Source organism: Hemicordylus capensis, chromosome 3 (assembly GCF_027244095.1).
Source record: "Hemicordylus capensis ecotype Gifberg chromosome 3, rHemCap1.1.pri, whole genome shotgun sequence".
NCBI lineage: Eukaryota > Metazoa > Chordata > Lepidosauria > Squamata > Cordylidae > Hemicordylus > Hemicordylus capensis.
Genome location: NC_069659.1, coordinates 26,904,272 through 26,923,128, shown reverse-complemented (window position 1 = coordinate 26,923,128; position 18,857 = coordinate 26,904,272). Strand labels below are relative to the sequence as shown.

Here is an 18,857-nt window from a genome sequence, read left to right as displayed (position 1 = left end):
CGATGGCGACTGACACAGTGTTGTTGCTGGGGATAATGAAGCCGCCTGGTGCCGAGGCGTCTCAAAAGCCTGTAAGCCTGAAGGTGAAGGGGTGTGAGCAGCACTGTGGCTGCGGCGCTCCTTGTGATGACGCTTATGTTTTTTAGGCAGAGGTTCCGGTGCCAAAGCCACGCCTTTCCTCTTTGTGCTGGACTGCGGGCCCTGCAGCCTCTGAAACGTAGCTAAACCGTCCAATGCCAAGACAGTTGATAGCGTGACTTCTCAATGTCGAGGGATTTTTCGGGAGTTTAGACTGCAATTTAGGCGCAGGTCCCAGAGGCAGCACGTCCATGGAAGCCCCTTTAGGAAAAGAGCTTCTTCCAGCAAGTAAACTTTCAGGCGTGCCTCGCGGTTCTTCAAGGTCTGATTATTAAAAGTCACACAGACGGAAAAATCTTTCACAGCATGCGCTTCTCCTAAACAGAATAAGCAGAGGGCGTGGCCATCCGTTGAGGGGATTTTGCTGCAGCAATTGCCACACCTCTTGAAAGTAGTCTTCTCTTTACCCAATTTCCCTGTGCCACTCATACTTGCTGCCAAACGTAACCTGAGAAGAGCAGTCATCCGATCCACAGTCAAAGGGAGAGACAGAGATTGCGCCACACCAAAGGAATATCAAAAGAGTCGTCTAAGTCTGTTCCCAGTCGTCGATTAAGGAGAGAGACAGAAATAGTACCCAATCCACATGAGTTTCCAAAAGAATCGTCAAAGTCCATTTCAAAGGGCCAAACTAAGAGTAATAAACTTTTCTCCAAGGAGCAAACTGTTTCCGAGGACTGATCGCGTTGGCGGTCAGAAAGAAACTGAATGAAGGGGTGCCCAACCGCCACTAGAGGGTACTGCAATCACGTGCAACTGGCAGTTGCTGGCGTCGCGAGGAGCTAACGAATTCTGCCCGAAGCTGATCTGTGCAGGCGCAGAACCCACTAATTATGGATGTATGGAACCACTATCCAGATCATAATATAGTTCTGCACTTTTACCAGATATTGTCTCAGCAGTGAGGTGAATTCGTTAAAGTGTGGGACTAGGACCAGGGAGACCTGAGTTCAAATACCCATTCAGCTATGAAACTCACTGGGTGACTCGGGGCCAGTCATTTCTCTCTCAGCCTAACCTCCCTCACAGGGTTGTTGTGAGGATAAACATAACCATGTACATTGCTTTGGGCTCCTTGGAGGAAGAGTGGAATATAAAATGTAAAATATAAAATCCAAGACCGCCTTGTTCGATATGTCCTTTGCTGGGTCTTGGGATCAGCCACAAGTAATGCCTTGGTGATCCCGGGCTCTAGGGATATTAAACTGCAATCAACGAGAGACAGAGCTTTCTCAGTGGTGGGCCCAACTGTAATATCAGAGCTCTCCATGATCTGTCTGCCTTTCATAAGGCATGTAAGACTAAAATGTTCCGCCAGGTGTTCGGTCGCTGAGATAGCTGGTCGTAGAGTGATCCTGTAAATCCATGGTTATTATGTCATGTGGAATGAATATTGTATGGGGTTGTGGCTTATGAGGTTATGTAAGATATATTTTTATGGAATAGTGTTGCTGTGTATATTATTGCTTGTAAGCCGCGCTGAGTCCTATGGGAGTATTATTTATTTATTTATTTATTTATTACATTTATATCCCGCTTTTCCTCCAAGGAGCCCAGAGCGGTGTATTACATACTTAAGTTTCTCCTCACAACAACCCTGTGAAGTATGTTAGGCAACATATATATCTAACTAAATAAAATAAATAAATAACAAAAAACTAATAAAAGCAAAGTAATAACAAATTAAATAAATAATACAATAATAACAGTGTGGGGACTCTTTTGTTTTTTGTTTTTTAATTTATTTAACATATTTTTATACCACCCAAAACTTATGTCTCTGGGAGGTTTACAACACACAGCAGCGCAGGTGGTGCTGAACTGCCCAAATTCACAGCACAGCATGTGAGCTGCTATTTACAGCAAGAAAAATAACATTGGGCAGGGCAGGGGGGCTCAATGCCACATGTGAGTCATTCACATCTAAACAGCTGAACTCTTCCAAATTTCTTAGAAATTCAACTCTTTAAATGAATTTCCAGAATGAAAAATGAAAGAAGTTTTGGCTGCTGAATGATGTACTTTGATAAATCTGGAAAATTATCTCCAGCTGTTCCAAAGAACAAGAGATCCTTGGTCCTTTCCGACTGCTGAGACAATATCAGGTAAATGTGCAAAATTATCTAAAATGCTTTACTGAGAAGAGAAAGCAAAAGGCAGTCTCTTTTCCCACTTTCACTTGACAGAGAGACAGGCTAACTGTAAGGACTGAATGCAGCAAGAATATTCCCCAAAGGGCCGAGTACATCAATATGAATGCACTCTCATGCTACACAGGCAATGTTTCCAAAGGAATAAAAAACAATGCAATTTACCTGCAATATCACAAGGGCATTTTCTATTGACAAATCATCCGAGGGTAGACCTTCACTTTTCCAAATCAACTGCTCACTCTCTGTGCACAGGAACCGCCTAAGATCAAATTCTAACAAAAGACACCTCTTTCAATTTCACTGACCCTGCTTGAGCATTCTGCATTTATGTGCTTTCTCCCCATCTTGATAGGCATCCAGAACATACAGTATTAAGCTGTGGTTACTTTATCATACCATTTTTTGTTATTTTATTATTGGAAGTTACTGTATAACAGGATCTCTGAGTAGGAGGTTTGAATAGACCACCAAGGTCCCTTCCCACTCTAACATTCTATAATTTTGGAATGTTTAAACTAATACTTTTAGTCTTTTCCTGAATTTAACAATGATTACTTACAATAAGAAAAGAACCCCTTCCTTCTGTAGTATCAGGTAGGGGATCACTCATCTTTGGGGCATGACAAAATTATGCAGGTAAAAGAATAATTCTTTCCATTTCTGCCTTCTTCCCCTCAGATATGTTATATTTATCTACTGTCAGTCTGCTGTTATATGTTCCTGAAAAGTAGGTAGACTGTGTAAAAAACCAACCAACCTAGATTTGCTAAATTGTTGGGAGTACTGAGCTGCAGAGGCTCTGTCCTGAGGTGGTATCATCTCCTCCATCTAGCCACTAAGAGAATTAGGTCCTCTTGGGTAAGAGAATTAGGACCTCTTGAGTAGGAACTGCTCCTGACTCAGAGATCAGATTATCTGCCTCTAGTAAAAAATGAGTAATCACTCTGTAATCCTCAGCCAGGAAAAGTAGTAGATATTAGTTTTTGTCTAGACAAGGAAGAACATTATGGGCAAATGTGTAAACTTGTGGTTCTCAAGGATGGGGTATGGGCCCTCCTAAGGCAGTATGAGTGATTCCCAAAAGTGTCATCTCCTCCCCAATCCATCCTAATCAAGACTATATGTTGAGTGAACTGACAGCACTGCAAGCTCTTTGGACAGCCACTTATTTATCACACATGTTTTGCTTTCTTTGGATGCTAGGGCACCATAATTTGCACATGAATGCGCAACAGAATTTGTTAGCACTTTTTTGCTTTGCCTTTTTGTGCAACTGTAAAAGACTATTTAGCTAGTAATGCTCACTCTCTTCTTAGTGAGCACTGCTAAGTAATCTGGCATTATTTTGCCTAACTGTGCTCGAAGAAGCTTGGGACTTCTCCCCCACCCCCTTGATGTACAGTGGTTGGTGGTTCACCATGATGATGTTTGAAAAACCAGGGTAACATGGTGCCTTCCTGTAATCAGGCTAGACAACGAATGCCTAATTGCCTATAAGCATACTTTACAATTCTGATAGGACTATTTGCTTTCTTATCAAATAAATTGAAATATTTACTTTCAAGACCAGCTGCTTTTGTCCAAGCATCTAGGCTTGTTTTCCTTTGATCTTCTGGTGTAGCAGAAAGGTAAGTAATAAAAGCAGCAGCCAGTTGGGCTCTCCGTGGCAGCGTACTTAATTCATCTGCTATCTCTGAAACCTGAAGAGAACAGATTTCCAAGATGATTTTCAATTATTTTGGAAAGGGAGGAGATAGAAGTGTAAAAATAAAACAAATACATTGTACAAGCTTCATATCCTTGAGAGAGATTATAAGCCACCATTCAGAGCCTTCACTTGAAGAAGGTGAGATAAAACAGATTCCTGATAATCAGTACGCAACCTCTATTAATTGCAAAGGAGAAAGATTCAAAAGAACTGAAAGTGAAAGGTTTTAAGTGGTGACAATGAAGCACAACAATAATGTGCAACAGAAACAAACTTCCCATAATCATCCTATTTTAAAGCATCATAATGTATAGTGAGATATTTTTAAGCTTCTTGCAAAGAAGAAAACACCAATATAGCTTTGAGAAAGTTGACAAAGGGACATTTTTATTGAAGCTTGAGCAACCAACCTGTGAATTCCATCTCTTATGCTCCCGATCAAGCTGCATAATCAATACCTCTGCAGCTTTCACTGTTTCTTGTGCTTTAGCAACTTCTGCTTCAAGCTTAGTTGCTTCAGTTGTTCTGGCCTGGAATCTGTAGAGCAATTATACTCTTAAGAACATGAGAACATAAGAAAAGCTCTGCTGGATTAAGCAAAGGCCCATCCAGTCGAGCATCCTTAGAGGAGAGATGGTCTTAGAGGAGAGATGGTCTTGTGGTAGCAACATGACTTGTCCCCATAGCTAAGCAGGGTCTGCCCTGGTTGCATATGAATGGGAGACTTGATGTGTGAGCACTGCAAGATATTCCCCTCAGGAGATGAAGCTGCCCTGGGAAGAGCAGAAGGTTTCAAGTTCCCTCCCTGGCTTCTCCAAGATAGGGCTGAGAGAGATTCCTGCCTGCAACCTTGGAGAAGCCGCTGCCAGTCTGTGAAGACAATACTGAGCTAGATAGACCAATGGTCTGACTCAGTATATAGCAGTTTCCTATGTTCCTATTCTGCCTCATATTGTGGCCAATCAGGCGCATTTGCGACATCTGCAAATGGGGAAAAGGGCAACTGCCCCCGCCCTTGGTGCTCCCTAGCATCTGGTGTTCAGGGACATGCCACCTCTGATCCTGATGGAAGGATATAGCTACCAAGACTAGCAGCTGTTGATATAGCCCTATCCTCCATAAATTTGTTTAATCCCCTTTTAAGCCATCGCCACATTCGGTGGTCAACGCCACATTCAGCAGCAGCAAATTCCATAATTTAACTACATGTTGTGTAAAGAAATACTTCGTTCCCCACCCTAAATGCTGCACAATTAGGTAAGAAGTACCTAAATCTCCCAGCATTTAGCTTCAACAGATGGCCCTGGATTCTAATATTATGAGATAGAAAGAAAAACATATCTCTGTCCACTTCATCCATGCCATGCATAACTTTATACACCTCTATAATGCCCCCCACTCACCCTCCTTCTTTCTGAACGAAAAGTCTCTCCAACCCCCTGATCATTTTGGTTGCCCTTCTCGATACTTTTTCCAACTCTACAATATCTTTCTTAAGCTGCACTGTCCAAAACTATACATAGTATTCCAAGTGTGATCATACCTTAGATTTGTATAAGGGCACGAAACCTTCAAGAATCAAAGAATGGGCTTTTATTGACTTCCAACAAAGGGACAAACAAGATGTTACTTTAAGCATGTGTTACTGGGGCTAGTGTGCTTGTTTTTATTCAGTAAATGCCCACCTGATTCTCCCGCCCCCAGTGCAATCAGGACTGCGGCATGAGGGAAGAGGACTTAACTCTCTATCCCGCCCTGGTCTTGACATGGAATGGAACCATTCCTGCTGTATGCCTGGAAGAAAAATTCCCATTGGCATCAGATAGGGAGGTGGTGCTAATCTAGCTGCTATTCATTCATTCATTCATTCTTTTTTATTTTTATTTTTATTTGTTTGTTTAATGTTTGTTGTGACCATTTGTTTTTAACTGATTATTGTTGGCCACTCTGGGAGAACTTGTCCTAAAGGATATGGTATACATATCTATCTATTTATGTAATTCTCCTTGGTGTGCCTTGGAATGTGCGTCCCAGCGCCCAGCTGATTGGCTGAGTGGTGGACGTGCCTGATTGGTTGATGCGCACCCAGGAGGATTGGTTGCGGTGGCCCAGCCATGGATGCCAGAGGTGGTAGGCCCAGCCAAGGAGGCAAGGCCCAGGATGGGGGAAAGAAAGGGGGGGGTCAGAAGTGGCAGTGGGGAGTAGAGGAGGCTGGGCCCAGAAGCAGAGACTGGGGCCGAAGTGGGGGGAAGAGGTAACCGCCGGCCCCAAAGAGCACAACGATGCTCTGTGCAGGGTTGGCAAGTTTTAAATAAATACTTTACTGAATAAAAACAAGCATCTTAGCCCTAGTCACACGCTTAAAGTAACATCTAGTCTCACCGTTAAAGAATTCCTATTTCGAAAGGAAAGAATTACTTTTTAAAAATGAAACTTATTAAAACCAAATATCAGAAACATATAAAAGCATTTGGACAAAAAACCCCACATACTTATCTCTTAATTCTGACACTTTCTGACCAACAGAATTAAGCAAGTCTACCAGCTTCTGTTTTCTCTCTTCTGTTTTCCTGAGGTTACTAAAATATATTAGGAATACCAGTTGAGAAAGGATATTAATCAAATGCAAAAACAAGTGATAGTTTGAGAAACCAGTATACCAACAGCCAGGAACAACCATTTGAGTAACCATTTAAGTTACCATCTTTCAAAGGTGGAGGTAAGTCTAAATTGTTGTGACCCGTAAAATAGAAATCAAAGCCACAGCCCTCAAATCACCTATAGCTCACTGTTGCCAAGGGGATTATGCCAGAGTAGGAGGAATGAAACTGCACATCTAGAATGTTCATCTTTTCTTCATCTGCTCACATAGTATTTAATTTTTGTCTTAAATGAGAAGATCAGTCCTTGGAACTACTTTCTTTGGTACTTTTAAAAGATATGGATGAGCACACAAATGAAACACACAAAAGGTGGCTTAGGGATGGAACCACATTGGTCTGTTTCTGAGAGAAGAGGTTTGTAGAGTAAAACTCTAGAAGAAGGCCCCCAGACACTGTCCAGCTTATCTTCGAACAGTTTACATGAGAGCGCACACCTAAGCCTTCTGAAAGCATTCTGAGAGGCATGCTCTGATTCAGAGTAGTTTTACAAGAGTTCTTCTAAGCAGCTTTTACTTTGTCTCACAGAACTGAACCAAGCCAACTGAAGAGTAATGCCTCAGTGCGGACAACGCAATGGCAGTCAGAAATGGACTGAGCGTTAAGTGCTCCAAGCAGTCACGCTGAGTTCAAGGTGTAGAGCACCATGAGGAGCTAGAGAGGTCCATCAAAGAGGCTGCTGCACAGGCGCACTACCCAACCCTGTGATCACAGTTCTACAGCAAGTTTTAAAACATGCAGTCAGATCCTCTGCATGTTTACTTGAAAATAAGTATCACTAAATTTAATGGGACCTAATATGAAGACTTGTAAGCTTAGTCTTCCCCTTCTAAATAAGCAGAGAAGCACCTTATAAAAGTGGTCATTCGTATTATTGAACAGGGGGAGAGCAACTGGCCCTATCTAGCACAGCATCTGTCCAGTGGCTGTTGCTGGTGTCTATCTTATGTTTCTTTTTGAATTGTGAGCCCTTTGGGGACAGGGATCCATCTTTATTTATTTTTATTTCTCTGTGTAAACCACTTTGGGGACTTTTGTGGGAAAGCGGTATATACATAGCCATCATTGTCGCAGAAAGTTATCACCTTGCTCCTAGTAAAATATATGAATTATGTAATGCGGGGAAGTGTGTCCATGAGATGAGCTTAAGGTGCCTCAGGCAGCAGATTATTCAGGTACAAGCAAGGCAGCAAGATGCCCTGCTGCTCCCCTCCCTTTTTTAAAAAAGAGAAGAGTGGGGTGGAGGGTGCACACAAGGGGGCAGTAGTGTTTGGCACCCTGTCTCAGGCACACAGAGCGAATAAGCTGTCACTGATGTAAGGGAGTCAATATCTTGGGGTCAATATCTATTTGGTAAATGAGGAGTGTGTAATGTCAGCAGTAAAGCCAGAAGTGCCGTGGATTCCAAATTACAGTTTATTTATGTATTTACCCAATTTCTATACTGCCTTTCACAAAATGGCTCAGAGTGGTTTACACAGAGAAATAATAAGTAAGTAAGTAAGTAAGTAAGTAAGTAAGTAAGTAAGATGGATCCCTGTCCCCAAAGGGCTCACAATCTAAAAAGAAACATAAGATAGACACCAGCAACAGTCACTGGAGGTACTGTGTTGGGGGTGGATAGGGCCAGTTACTCTCCACCTGCTAAATAAAAGAGAATCACCACGTTAAAAGGTGCCTCTTCGCCAAGTTAGCAGGGGTAGTTAACATGGACACACTGTTTTTAATCTGCAGAAACTGAGCCAAACTATTCTCCTGCAAAGAGGTTAACTAATGAAAGATATCCGATTATCTACTTTATATCAGATTGCTGTCTTGGAATTCGTAGAATAATAGAACTTCGAGGTCTTAATCCAATCCTCTGTTGGCTCTTCAACCTCCAGCAAAGGAGAGCCCATCACTGCACAGGGCGGATTGCTCTACTGTCAAACAAATCTGTCGCTTAGAATTTCCTCTAAATGTCTCACTTAAATCTCCTTCTTATGCCACTTTGAAAAAATGGGGTAAAGAGCAGATAAGCTTTTGCTAAATACAGGTGGCCCTCATTAGTGGCAGTCTGAGCACCCGCGGTTTCATGTGTCCGCGATGGGGCAATGAAGACCCAACTTTGTTATTCGTGGATACAAAAATGGTTAAAATTCACCTATCCATGGATCTTGGGTGGCTAGAAATGATCTATGAGGTCATTTCTGGCCACCATTTTGCTGAACAGAGTCAATTTGTGGATCTTTCTTCCAAAAAACATTTCCCCCCGGAAAATTGGCAGAATTGGGGGTTTGGGGGGCATTGCTGGACAGCTAGAGACCTGGAGAGTGTGGCACGGTACATTATTTCAGTTAATTCTGACTCCTCCCCACTTTTTTTGGGAGGATCCTAACCCCCCCAATTCCCCTTCATTAAAGGCTTCGTTCTCCGTGGTTTCGTTCTCTGCGGTTGTAGGCAAGAATGGAACCCTGCAGATAATGAGGGCCACCTATATACACACATTCTGGGCAATGAATTAGCAATATTTTAAAAGATATAATAGGGTCGTTCACACAGCCAATAGTCCTGGGGCTGAGTGCAGGGGGAGGCAGGAGAATTCCCTCACACAACCAGCTGTTGATTCCTGTCTTGCTGCACCACACAGCCACACAATTGCCTTTGCAGAGAGCGGCGTGGTGAGTGAATGGCTGGGGTAAGGAAGCCTGGACTCCAGGCAGCCCACAATGTACCTCACGGATCACGTGGTGCATTACAATCATTCTAGAGGCCAGGTCACTCCTTCCTCCGGCCTAAATGGTAGCAGGGGCTGCTGGCAGCACGACTTGGTGGTGGGGTAGGAGGGCACCCATGTGCCCTCCTCCCTCACTTTTAACCTGGGTAGGGCTCGTCGTGTGAGCGGCCCCAATATCTATAAATCATTTCAGATATTTCAGAGGTGCTATACAGCACTTAGCTAGTACAAAATATGAAGATGGATGATTTTAAGAAGTACACAAAGTTCCTATCATGAATGAGAAGGTAAAAAGGTAGCCAAGGCCAAATATTTCCCTTAATTCAGAACAATAATATAAAAAACAATAAGCACTACTCACGCTTCTAGGCCTGCCTGCTCAGTTTCCAGGGGCTGAATTCGTTCCAGGACATAGGAATACTGAACATTGGCTCTAACCCATGCTGCTAAGGGTGCAGCTGCTGTACTGGCTCTTTTAGCATTCTGAAAAATTCAAGCACACATTTCATCTTGAGGATGCATAGGCCAGTAACTTTAAAATAGAATCCAAAATATAACATATTTCCATCAACAGATATGAAATAATAATGTAGCCTCACTGGTAATTACATCCTGCATTAAAATCAGTAACGTAATCACTATACTGGTTGCAGATTCATCATATGGAAGTAATAATAGGTGAATATCCAGAGTAAATAACTCATGAGTAGTCCCACTGAAATTAATGGGATCAGGTAGTCATGACTAACTTGCCCTATCAATTGGTTACCCATGAGTAATTTACCCTGGCTATCAGTCATTGGCCTGACTAATGTTGTGTTCGAGCAGTGAAAGGATGACCAGCTGTAGCGGTAGCATCCCTGCCTTGGAAGCAATCTTTGCAACCCAGAACACATGTCCTTGAAGGTCACACATCTCTCGGGGTGCAGGCTGTACAGAATGCTTCTGGGGGAGGGAGAATTCAGGGAAAATACCACCCCTCTCCGCATGCAAACACCCATGCTTTCAAAGTGGGGGTGCTATTGTTGTGGCTGGTCATCCTTTTGCTGCTTCGATGCAGCCATCATTTTTCAACACCGGTACGTCTGGTGGCAACTTGGAACCGGGCCTTTCCTGTAGCTGCTCCTGGCCTATGGAATGCACTCCCAGCAGATATCCGCAGTTTAGGCTCGCTGTCGGCCTTTAAGAAAGCCCTAAAAACTTACTTGTTTGGCCTGGCCTTCCAAAGTTTGTCGATTGTTTTAAAAGTATTTTAATTAGTTTTAAATGGTTTTTAATTGTGTTTTTTTTAATTATTTTTATATTGTTCTTAGCACTGTGTTCTAAATGGTGTGTGTTTTTATGTCTTTTTAAATTTGTTGTACACCGCCTAGAGCTTATGGATGGGGCGATTTATAAATGCAATAAATGCAATAAATAAATAAAATAAAATAAAATAAAATAAAATAAAATAATAAATTTTCTCACCAATAATTTACCAGTATCTACGATTGCAAACTATTTCAAGGACCTTGGTAATGACTGACTCCAGTGTACAGCTTATTTAATCAATACTTCTTAAGTACATAAAGAAATTACCTTTGGATCAAAAGATCCCTTATTTTTAACTAGAAGCTCTTCTACACTCTCACGAATTTCCTTTGGAATGTTACGAGCATCAAAGGTTGCAATGTCTTCTCTCACTCCTCTTTTGGCAAGGAAACTGCAAAGTATATTAAATAATTGAATTAATAATCAGGAAAGACAAGTACAACGTTTGGCATTTTAATGTATATATTGCATGCCAAGCACTGTAATATTTGGGGTTCATCCACAGTTCCCTTCATAGTTTTTTGCTCATGTTCAGGATAAAATATCTGATCTTTTGAAAGAAAACACACAACATTGTTTTTCAAGACAACTAAATAAAATCTTCCATTACCTCTTCATGCTCACCCATGATGTGTCAAAAATACCCATCAGTCGTAAGACACCCTCTAGTATGTCTCTAATTATGTCAGGTGGCATACGCAGAGAACGGATTTCTGACAGAGATTCTGGCTTGATATTTCCAACTGCTAATTTAGCTTCGTTAACCAGTGGCTAAAAAACCCAAAGAAAGAAAATAATTAAAATTGCTCAGTTTTAACAGAGCCCTCACTTTATCCTTTTTATTATTGCTGAATCTTGAAATGACTTCATCGTCAGAAGGAGTAACTGGAAACCGGTGCTATAGTGGCATTTTGCTAGAATTTTCATGCAGTCCATGATCATTCTTTATTCAAGACAGTTTAGGGTGTGAACAAGAGAAAGTAGGAGCTATGGTCATCAATAGTCCCAGTTTCCTCCTCCCCCATGAGTCCCACCATGCTTCCTAACAATTCTTTCCAAGTTATTTTTTCCATTAACACAGGAGTTTCCAGTCTTGGGTCTCAGGGTATTGTTAGAACTACAACTCCCATCATCCCCACAATGGCCTTCAGTTGGGGATGATGGGAATTGTTGTCCAACAACATCTGGGGAGCCAAGGTTGGCAACTTAACCCAACTCACCTGGTGGTATCTTTCCAACTATCTACAAGCTTTCCTGGCTGGCTGCTCCTCTTCTTGTCGGAGGATAAACTGTTATCCATAGTTTCTCCTCCAACAATATCCATAGGACTACAGCCCAGAAACTGCACAACTGGGGCTACTTAAAAAAAAATTTTTTTAAAGAGACAGAGTCATATAAAGAATTAGGAAGGAATGGGGAACAGGGGCAGGGATCTTAGAACCATAGCTTAAAAAGTGAATGGAGAAGGAGGAGGAGGAGGAGAAGCATGAGGAAAACAGGAGTGTTTCTAATAAGGAAAGGGTGCTTCTAGGGTAAGAAAAGAGCTTTGTGAGTTTTGGCAGACAGCTGAGAGGAAACCAAATGAGAACAGGGAGTAAAAAAGATACAGTTGGTTATTGTGAGGAAATGTGCATCAAAAGCACAATGGCTTGTCAAGTTATTACTGACACATAACCAAACACATTTCAGGCAAAATTTGCAGAGGTACAATTGAAGGTTATGATTTGCCTAAAGCAGTTTGACTGAAGGGCAAAATACAACAACAGGGAAAATGTATTGATTCTAGGGATCATTAAATAATAACTACAGTAATGCTGTATTTCTCTTTTGAAAATTTTTTCTCAAGAAAACTTGTAGAGCAAAACAAAAAGCATATGAAGCTTCATTATGTCATACACATGTTTTGTAAAACAGGATCTAAAGCAGGGTTGCACAACTTCAGCCCTCCCATTGTTTTTCGATTACAACTCACTTCATCCATAGCCACAGTGGCCGATAGTTAGGGATGTAATTTAACATCTGCAGGAGGGCCAATGCTGTGCAGCCCTGATCTGAAGTCTATTAACATCGACAATGTATCCATTCTGATTACCTGGACCTCCTTTAATTCATCTTCAATTATTGTTTTTCTTTCTTCAATTTTTACAACTTCTGCTGCTATCTTCTGCTTTATTTTTTCCATTTCCACTTTTTGCTCACTTGCATCCTATGGGAAATAGAATAAACACATAATCAATAGGGATGTGCACAAAATTTCAGGTGATTCGGGGCCGAACCGAATCACCCCCGATGTCCCCCGATATTTTTCGGGGCCGAGCCAAATCACCCCTGATTAGTGCCCAAAAATTCGGGTGATTCGGGATGACGTCTCTTTGAATTTCCCGCCTTTTTGCCTCCATTGATTTGAATGCAAAAAGGTCTGATGTGACGTCAGCTCGAATTTCGGGTCCCAGGGGCAAAATAGTGGGGTGGGGTGGTAGTGCCTAATGGATGGTGGCTACCACCCAAATTTCAGGGGAATTGGGCAAAGGGCTGATTTTTGGGGGATTTTTGAGGTTTTAGTGTCTTTGGGGCAGATCGGGGGCATAGTGTGGGATCTGGTCAAAAAGAGTGGGGTGGGGTGGTAGTGCCTAATGGGTGGAGGCTACCACCCCAATTTCAGAGCGATTGGGCAGAGGGCTGATTTTTGGGGAATTGTTGAAGTTTACGTGTCTTTACGGTTTTTCCCCATAGAGAAGCATTGAGGTGTCAGCAAATGGATAGCTTCACGCGGGGGGCAAAGGGGTGGCCTAGAGCAGTGTGGGGTTGGTGGTAGTGCCAGGTAGGGTCAAGGAAGCTACCTGAATTTTTTCAAAGGATTTGGGCAGAGGGCTGATTTTTGGGGAATTGTTGAAGATTACGCGTCTTTAAGCTTTTTCCTCATAGGGTATACATGGAGCTTTCAGCAGCCCCATAACTGCACTTGGGGGGTGCTGGGGTGGCCCGGAGCGAGTGGTAGTGTAGTGCACATAGGGTGCCAACCACCCCCATGGGTTTCTAACCCATGGGGTACAGGGTTCTGTTGTTTCAGAGGTATTCTGAGTGTGGATTCTATGATAGCAAATTAGAGTGGATTCATGGTGTTTCATTGAAAATCTCATTAGCTATCATAGAATCCACACTCAGAATACCTCTGAAACAACAGAACCCTGTACCCCATGGGTTAGAAACCCATGGGGGTGGTTGGCACCCTATGTGCACTACACTACCACTCGCTCTGGGCCACCCCAGCACCCCACAAGTACAGTTATGGGGCTGTTCTCTGCCCAAATCCTTTGAAAAAATTCAGGTAGCTTCCTTGACCGTTCAACAATTCCCCAAAAATCAGCCCTCTGCCCAATCACTCTGAAATTGGGGTGGTAGCCTCCACCCATTAGGCACTACCACCCCACCCCAGTCTTTTTGCCCAGATCCCACGCTATGCCCCGATCTGCCCCAAAGACACTAAAACTTCAAAAATTCCCCAAAAATCAGCCCTTTGCCCAATTCCCCTGAAATTTGGGTGGTAGCCTCCAACCATTGGGCACTACCACCCCACCCCACTATTTTGCCCCTGGGACCCGTTTTTCTTACCAGAATCGATTCGGATTTAATCCAAATCCGAACCGAATCAGGGGTGATTCGGGTAGCCCAGATTCGGGCACAGAACAGAACGGGGGTGATTCGGTTCAGGTCCCGAACCGAATCACCGAAAACCCGAATTGCACACCCCTAATAATCAATCAAGAAATCTGCTTACATGCTTTTGAACTTGTTGGCTTTCGAACTTGTTGAGAGTGTACATTACACCTATATTCCTTTTCAGTGTGAGGACTTCATCTTCTACAACAGTTTTGTGCTAGTGGCCCAGTTCTATGAACTGCTGCATTGATGCAGAGGCTCAGAGTGTAGGAAGGTCTGCTTCAGTTGCTCTTAGGACACAAGCTAACTTCAATGATCGTATAGCAGTAATAGACACACACAGTTCTGTATTTGTGCTGTCTCTGTTGCTCACGTACAGCTATGTTCTGGGAGGTATAAGTTGGGAGTAGAGAAAGTGACTCCTTTCGTGCCATCTTGAAAGCTTTTTAGGAGGAATGTGCAAACTGATTCAGGTACAAAATGATTTGTACCCGAATCTGGCTGATTTGGGTGATTTGTAGACAGAACAGATCACCCTTGTGCTCAATTGCTCAGATTCAGGTACAAAGCAAATCACCCCAGATTTTGACCCAAAATATTCAGAGATTTGGAGCTCCATTTCCTGGCCAAAGTGGGTTGGGTGGTAGTGCTCAGTGGGTGGAAGCTACCACCCAAATTTTGAATAAATTGGGCAAAGGGGTGATTTTTAAAAGCTTTTTGAAGTTGGCACATCTTTAAGCTTTTTCCCATAGGGAATAATGGGGATTTCAGAAGCCTTATAGATCCATGTGGGGGACACCAGGGTGGCCCAGAGCGGGTTGTGGTGGGTGGTAGTATCCAATGGGTACAAGGAAGCTACCACCCAGATTTCAAAGAAATTGGCGAAAGGGGTAATTTTTAATTTTTTTCCTGAAGTTTACACGTCTTTAATTTGTTTCCCCATAGGGAATAATGGGGAATGTCAGCAGCCCCATAACTCCACTTGGGGGGCACCAGGGTGGCCCAGAGCAGGTGGTGGTGTAGGGCACATAAGGTGCCAACCACCCCCAAAACGACAAGCCCATAGGGCACTGGGTTTTGGTTTTTTTCATTGCCTGAGGTGTTCTTCTGAGAGTAGATTCTCTGGTAGGAAATTAGATAATCCACTATATTATCTTGACAAAACTAAAAAAACATCCTACAGTGCTATCAGCAATTTTGCATTAAATTCTGCAAGATGCTGATAATGCAGAACCCTCTGTCTCAATTTTGTATTATGAAGTTGGCTTCTGTGGAAATTTCTGGTCAATTACAGTTTTACACTGTTCTCATCACAGTGCCTCATCTTTTCACCCAATCTTGCTAATTTTGCCTCTCCCTAGTGCCCCTCGTGTCATTTGTTCCTGTTAATCTTTTTGAGCTTCTCTGTCAGTTTGCTGCCCACTAGACAGATTCCTCCATTCTTTCAAGAAACAATTAGATTCCTCTAATCCTTTGCAACTTTCTGTTCTTATATGCATTACCTGCATAGAAACAGTAATTTCCTGAAGTGCAGCATCAGCCTCATCTTGCTTCATTTTAAACAATATACTTTGTTCTTCAGCTTTCCTGTTCAGTTCATCGACAAGAGCTTTTGCTTCATTCAGTTTAGCTACTCCAGCCTATAAAGTTCACAAACAGGGGTTGGATGAATATGACTTAGAAAGTCAGAAATATACAGAAAGAATATTTTGTGGGACCACCATTTTACTCATTTATTTATACATGCATAGAGCCTTTCCCTAAAGGTTCAGGTTGGGCAATATATAGATATAGATATAGACACACGTGTGTGTGTGTGTGTGTGTGTGTGTGTGTGTGTGTGTGTGTGTGTACACCTATCACACACACGGCCCTCATTTTCCACGTTTTTTCTAATTGTGGTTTCACTAATTCACGGTTGGCACACACACATATACTGGGTCGCTATTTTCACAGTATTTGGTTTCAGCTATTAGCGGTGACTTTCACTTTCATTTTTGGCAGGTGCCTTTTCTGTGTGAAGTTTGTGGGAGGGGTTTTGTGGGTTGTTGAGGAGTTGATAATGGAGTTTGGGGAGAGAGTCTTGGAGGAGTTTGGAGTGCTTTGGAGTGTCTAGAGTGTCTATTTTGGAGTAGTTTGGAGTTTCTTGTGAGCTTCTTGCTGTGGAGTGTCTTTTGGAGCTGCTGCTCAAGGTGAAGTCTAGGTAATCTTTGGGATTGTTCCTTGGGGTGATGGGGGTGCACTGTAGAGTAATGGACAATACAGTTCAGTACTTTAGTGTGCTGTTATTGTACAGTACTGTATTGGATTCTGGATTCTACAGTGTTCTGGATTTTTACATAGTCTGGATTTTTACATAGGAAGCTGCCTTAAACTAAGTCAGGCCATTGGTCCTTTTAACTCAGTATTGTCTACACAGACTGGCAGCTGCTGCTCCAAGATTACAGGCAAGAGTCTCTCTCAGCCTTATCTGGAAGCTGCCAGAGAGGGAACTTGGAATTTCTGCATGCAAGCATGCAAATGCTCTTCCCAGAGTGGACTCATCACTTAAGGGAAATATAAACAGGTTGCTCACCTGTAACTTTTGATCTTATGGTGATCTGGTATCATTCACAACATGGGACTCTGTAACCGCACAGCAGTACCCATGGAAGGATTTCAAGCTCCTCATGGAGCTCTGAAGTTCCACCCTTCGCATGCAGAGCATGCTTGCTCTCCTTGGCAGGAGAGTGCTGCTCAGCTCCTAAATGGCTGCTGTTGAAAGAAGAACCTGGAGGAGTCATCAGAACACAGGAGGTAAGTACATCCAAAGAGCGGGGATGTATTGTGGCCGGGTGTGTATTGTGAATGATATCGGATCAGCATAAGACCAAAAATTACAGGTGAGCAACCTGCTTAACTTAAGGTGATCCAGTTTCCTTCACAATGTGAGTGACTGAGGATGCAGGTTTATAGGACTTTTTTTAAAAAGTGCCATCTAAAGGTGGCCTCAGACACAGATTAGATGTCCAAAGCATAGTGTTTGAGAAAAAGTAAATCGGATGACTAGGGAGCAGCTTTTATTCTTTCAGAAAATCATACACCTAACTGATGCACAGTGGAGGTGGCCATGTCCCTAGTAGAGTGGGCTTTAATACCGTCCGGATGGTTCACAAGATGTTTCTTGTAGTAGGAGCAGATTAGCTGGACCAACCACTCAGAAAGTTTTTGTCGGGAAATAGGCTGACCTTTCCTAGACCCCTCAAAGGCAACAAAGAGTCTATTAGATAGTCAAAAGGATTTAGTCTGATCCAGGTAGAAAAGGAGCGCTCTATTGACATCCAGGGAATTTAGGGAGCTTTCCAAAGATGAAGTAGGGTCAATGAAGACTATAGGAAGTACAATGTTTAGTTTACATAGATGTACATGACCACTTTTGGGAGGAATCCAGGGTCGGTCCGCATGACTACGTTATTGGGATAGAAGCTGGTAAACGGGGCGTCAGCCCTTAGAGCAGTCAATTCACTAAGCCTGTGAGCCATAGTAATGGCTAACTGGAAGGCTGTTTTTAGAGAGAGCAGTTTAAGAAGCTGATGATAATGTTTCAAAGGGGTCTTTTATAAGGGTAGAGAGCACAAGCGAGAGGCTTGATGTGAAAGGCCAGTGGATAAATATGATGCTTTATGCACCAGTCCCAGAGTTGTATTGACAAGTTGCAAAGGGACTTGGACATAGTGCCACTCTGGAGATTGATATAGGCTACGACAGTGGTGATGTCCAGCAGGATTTGGAACATCTGGCCTTTTAGCAGCGGTAGGAAGGGCTTTATGGCTAGAAGGATGGCCAGAAGCTCTAGGGAGTTTATGTGGAGAAGGGACTGATGACACTTCCACAGGCCTTGGGTCCGATGCCCTGTGCAATGGGTGCCCCATCTAGAAAAAGAGACATCTTTTGTGAGAGACAATGTGGGAAAATGAGGGTGGAATGACATGCCTACTGTGAGGTTTTCTGCCAGGGTCCACCACAACAGGGAGTCCAAGACCAATTGTGGTACTAGGAGTTACATGCATTGATTGATTGATGATTAATTGAGTGCCATCAAGTCCGTGTCAAATCTAAGCGACCACATGCATTGGTTGTCCACATTTGGCCTGAAGCTGGTGAGAAGCCACATTTGAAGATGTCACATGTGAAACCTGGTATGTTGGTTGGTGGTCGTGTAAGAAGCCCTCAAGCCCAGAAGGCGCTGGATGAACTAAGCTTCTTGAACGGGATTGGAATAAGAAGAATGAATCATGCTTAGAAGGGCATCCTGTCTTTCCTGTGGGAGGAAGGCACATTTCTAGGGATGTGCTGAAACATAATTCAGCTGTCCAAATCATGGGCACCTCCCTTTAAAATTGAGGGCTTACAAAACCCCTTTAAAGCAGAGGAGAGCAGGTCTATACTTGCTCCTCCTCCACTCACCGCCATTGCCACCATCCCGGCGCTCCCCCCGCCCCCAGCTATGCCCGTGCACTAGCATAGTTGCT

General features: G+C 43.0%; 1 protein-coding gene across 3 annotated transcripts in view; it reads right to left on the bottom strand.

Moving 5' to 3' along the window:
- Positions 1–18,857, bottom strand: part of DYNC2H1 (dynein cytoplasmic 2 heavy chain 1) — a 352,996-nt gene that overhangs the window by 164,298 nt on the left and 169,841 nt on the right. For all 3 annotated transcript variants that reach the window (XM_053308090.1, XM_053308091.1, XM_053308092.1), the window contains 9 exons: positions 15,849–15,986; positions 12,779–12,892; positions 11,297–11,457; positions 10,954–11,077; positions 9,737–9,858; positions 6,492–6,578; positions 4,410–4,536; positions 3,850–3,991; positions 2,454–2,563 (listed from right to left, as the gene is read on the bottom strand). In XM_053308090.1, coding sequence (XP_053164065.1) covers positions 2,454–2,563; positions 3,850–3,991; positions 4,410–4,536; positions 6,492–6,578; positions 9,737–9,858; positions 10,954–11,077; positions 11,297–11,457; positions 12,779–12,892; positions 15,849–15,986 — 1,125 coding nt within the window. The remainder of the gene's footprint in view (positions 1–2,453; positions 2,564–3,849; positions 3,992–4,409; positions 4,537–6,491; positions 6,579–9,736; positions 9,859–10,953; positions 11,078–11,296; positions 11,458–12,778; positions 12,893–15,848; positions 15,987–18,857) is intronic.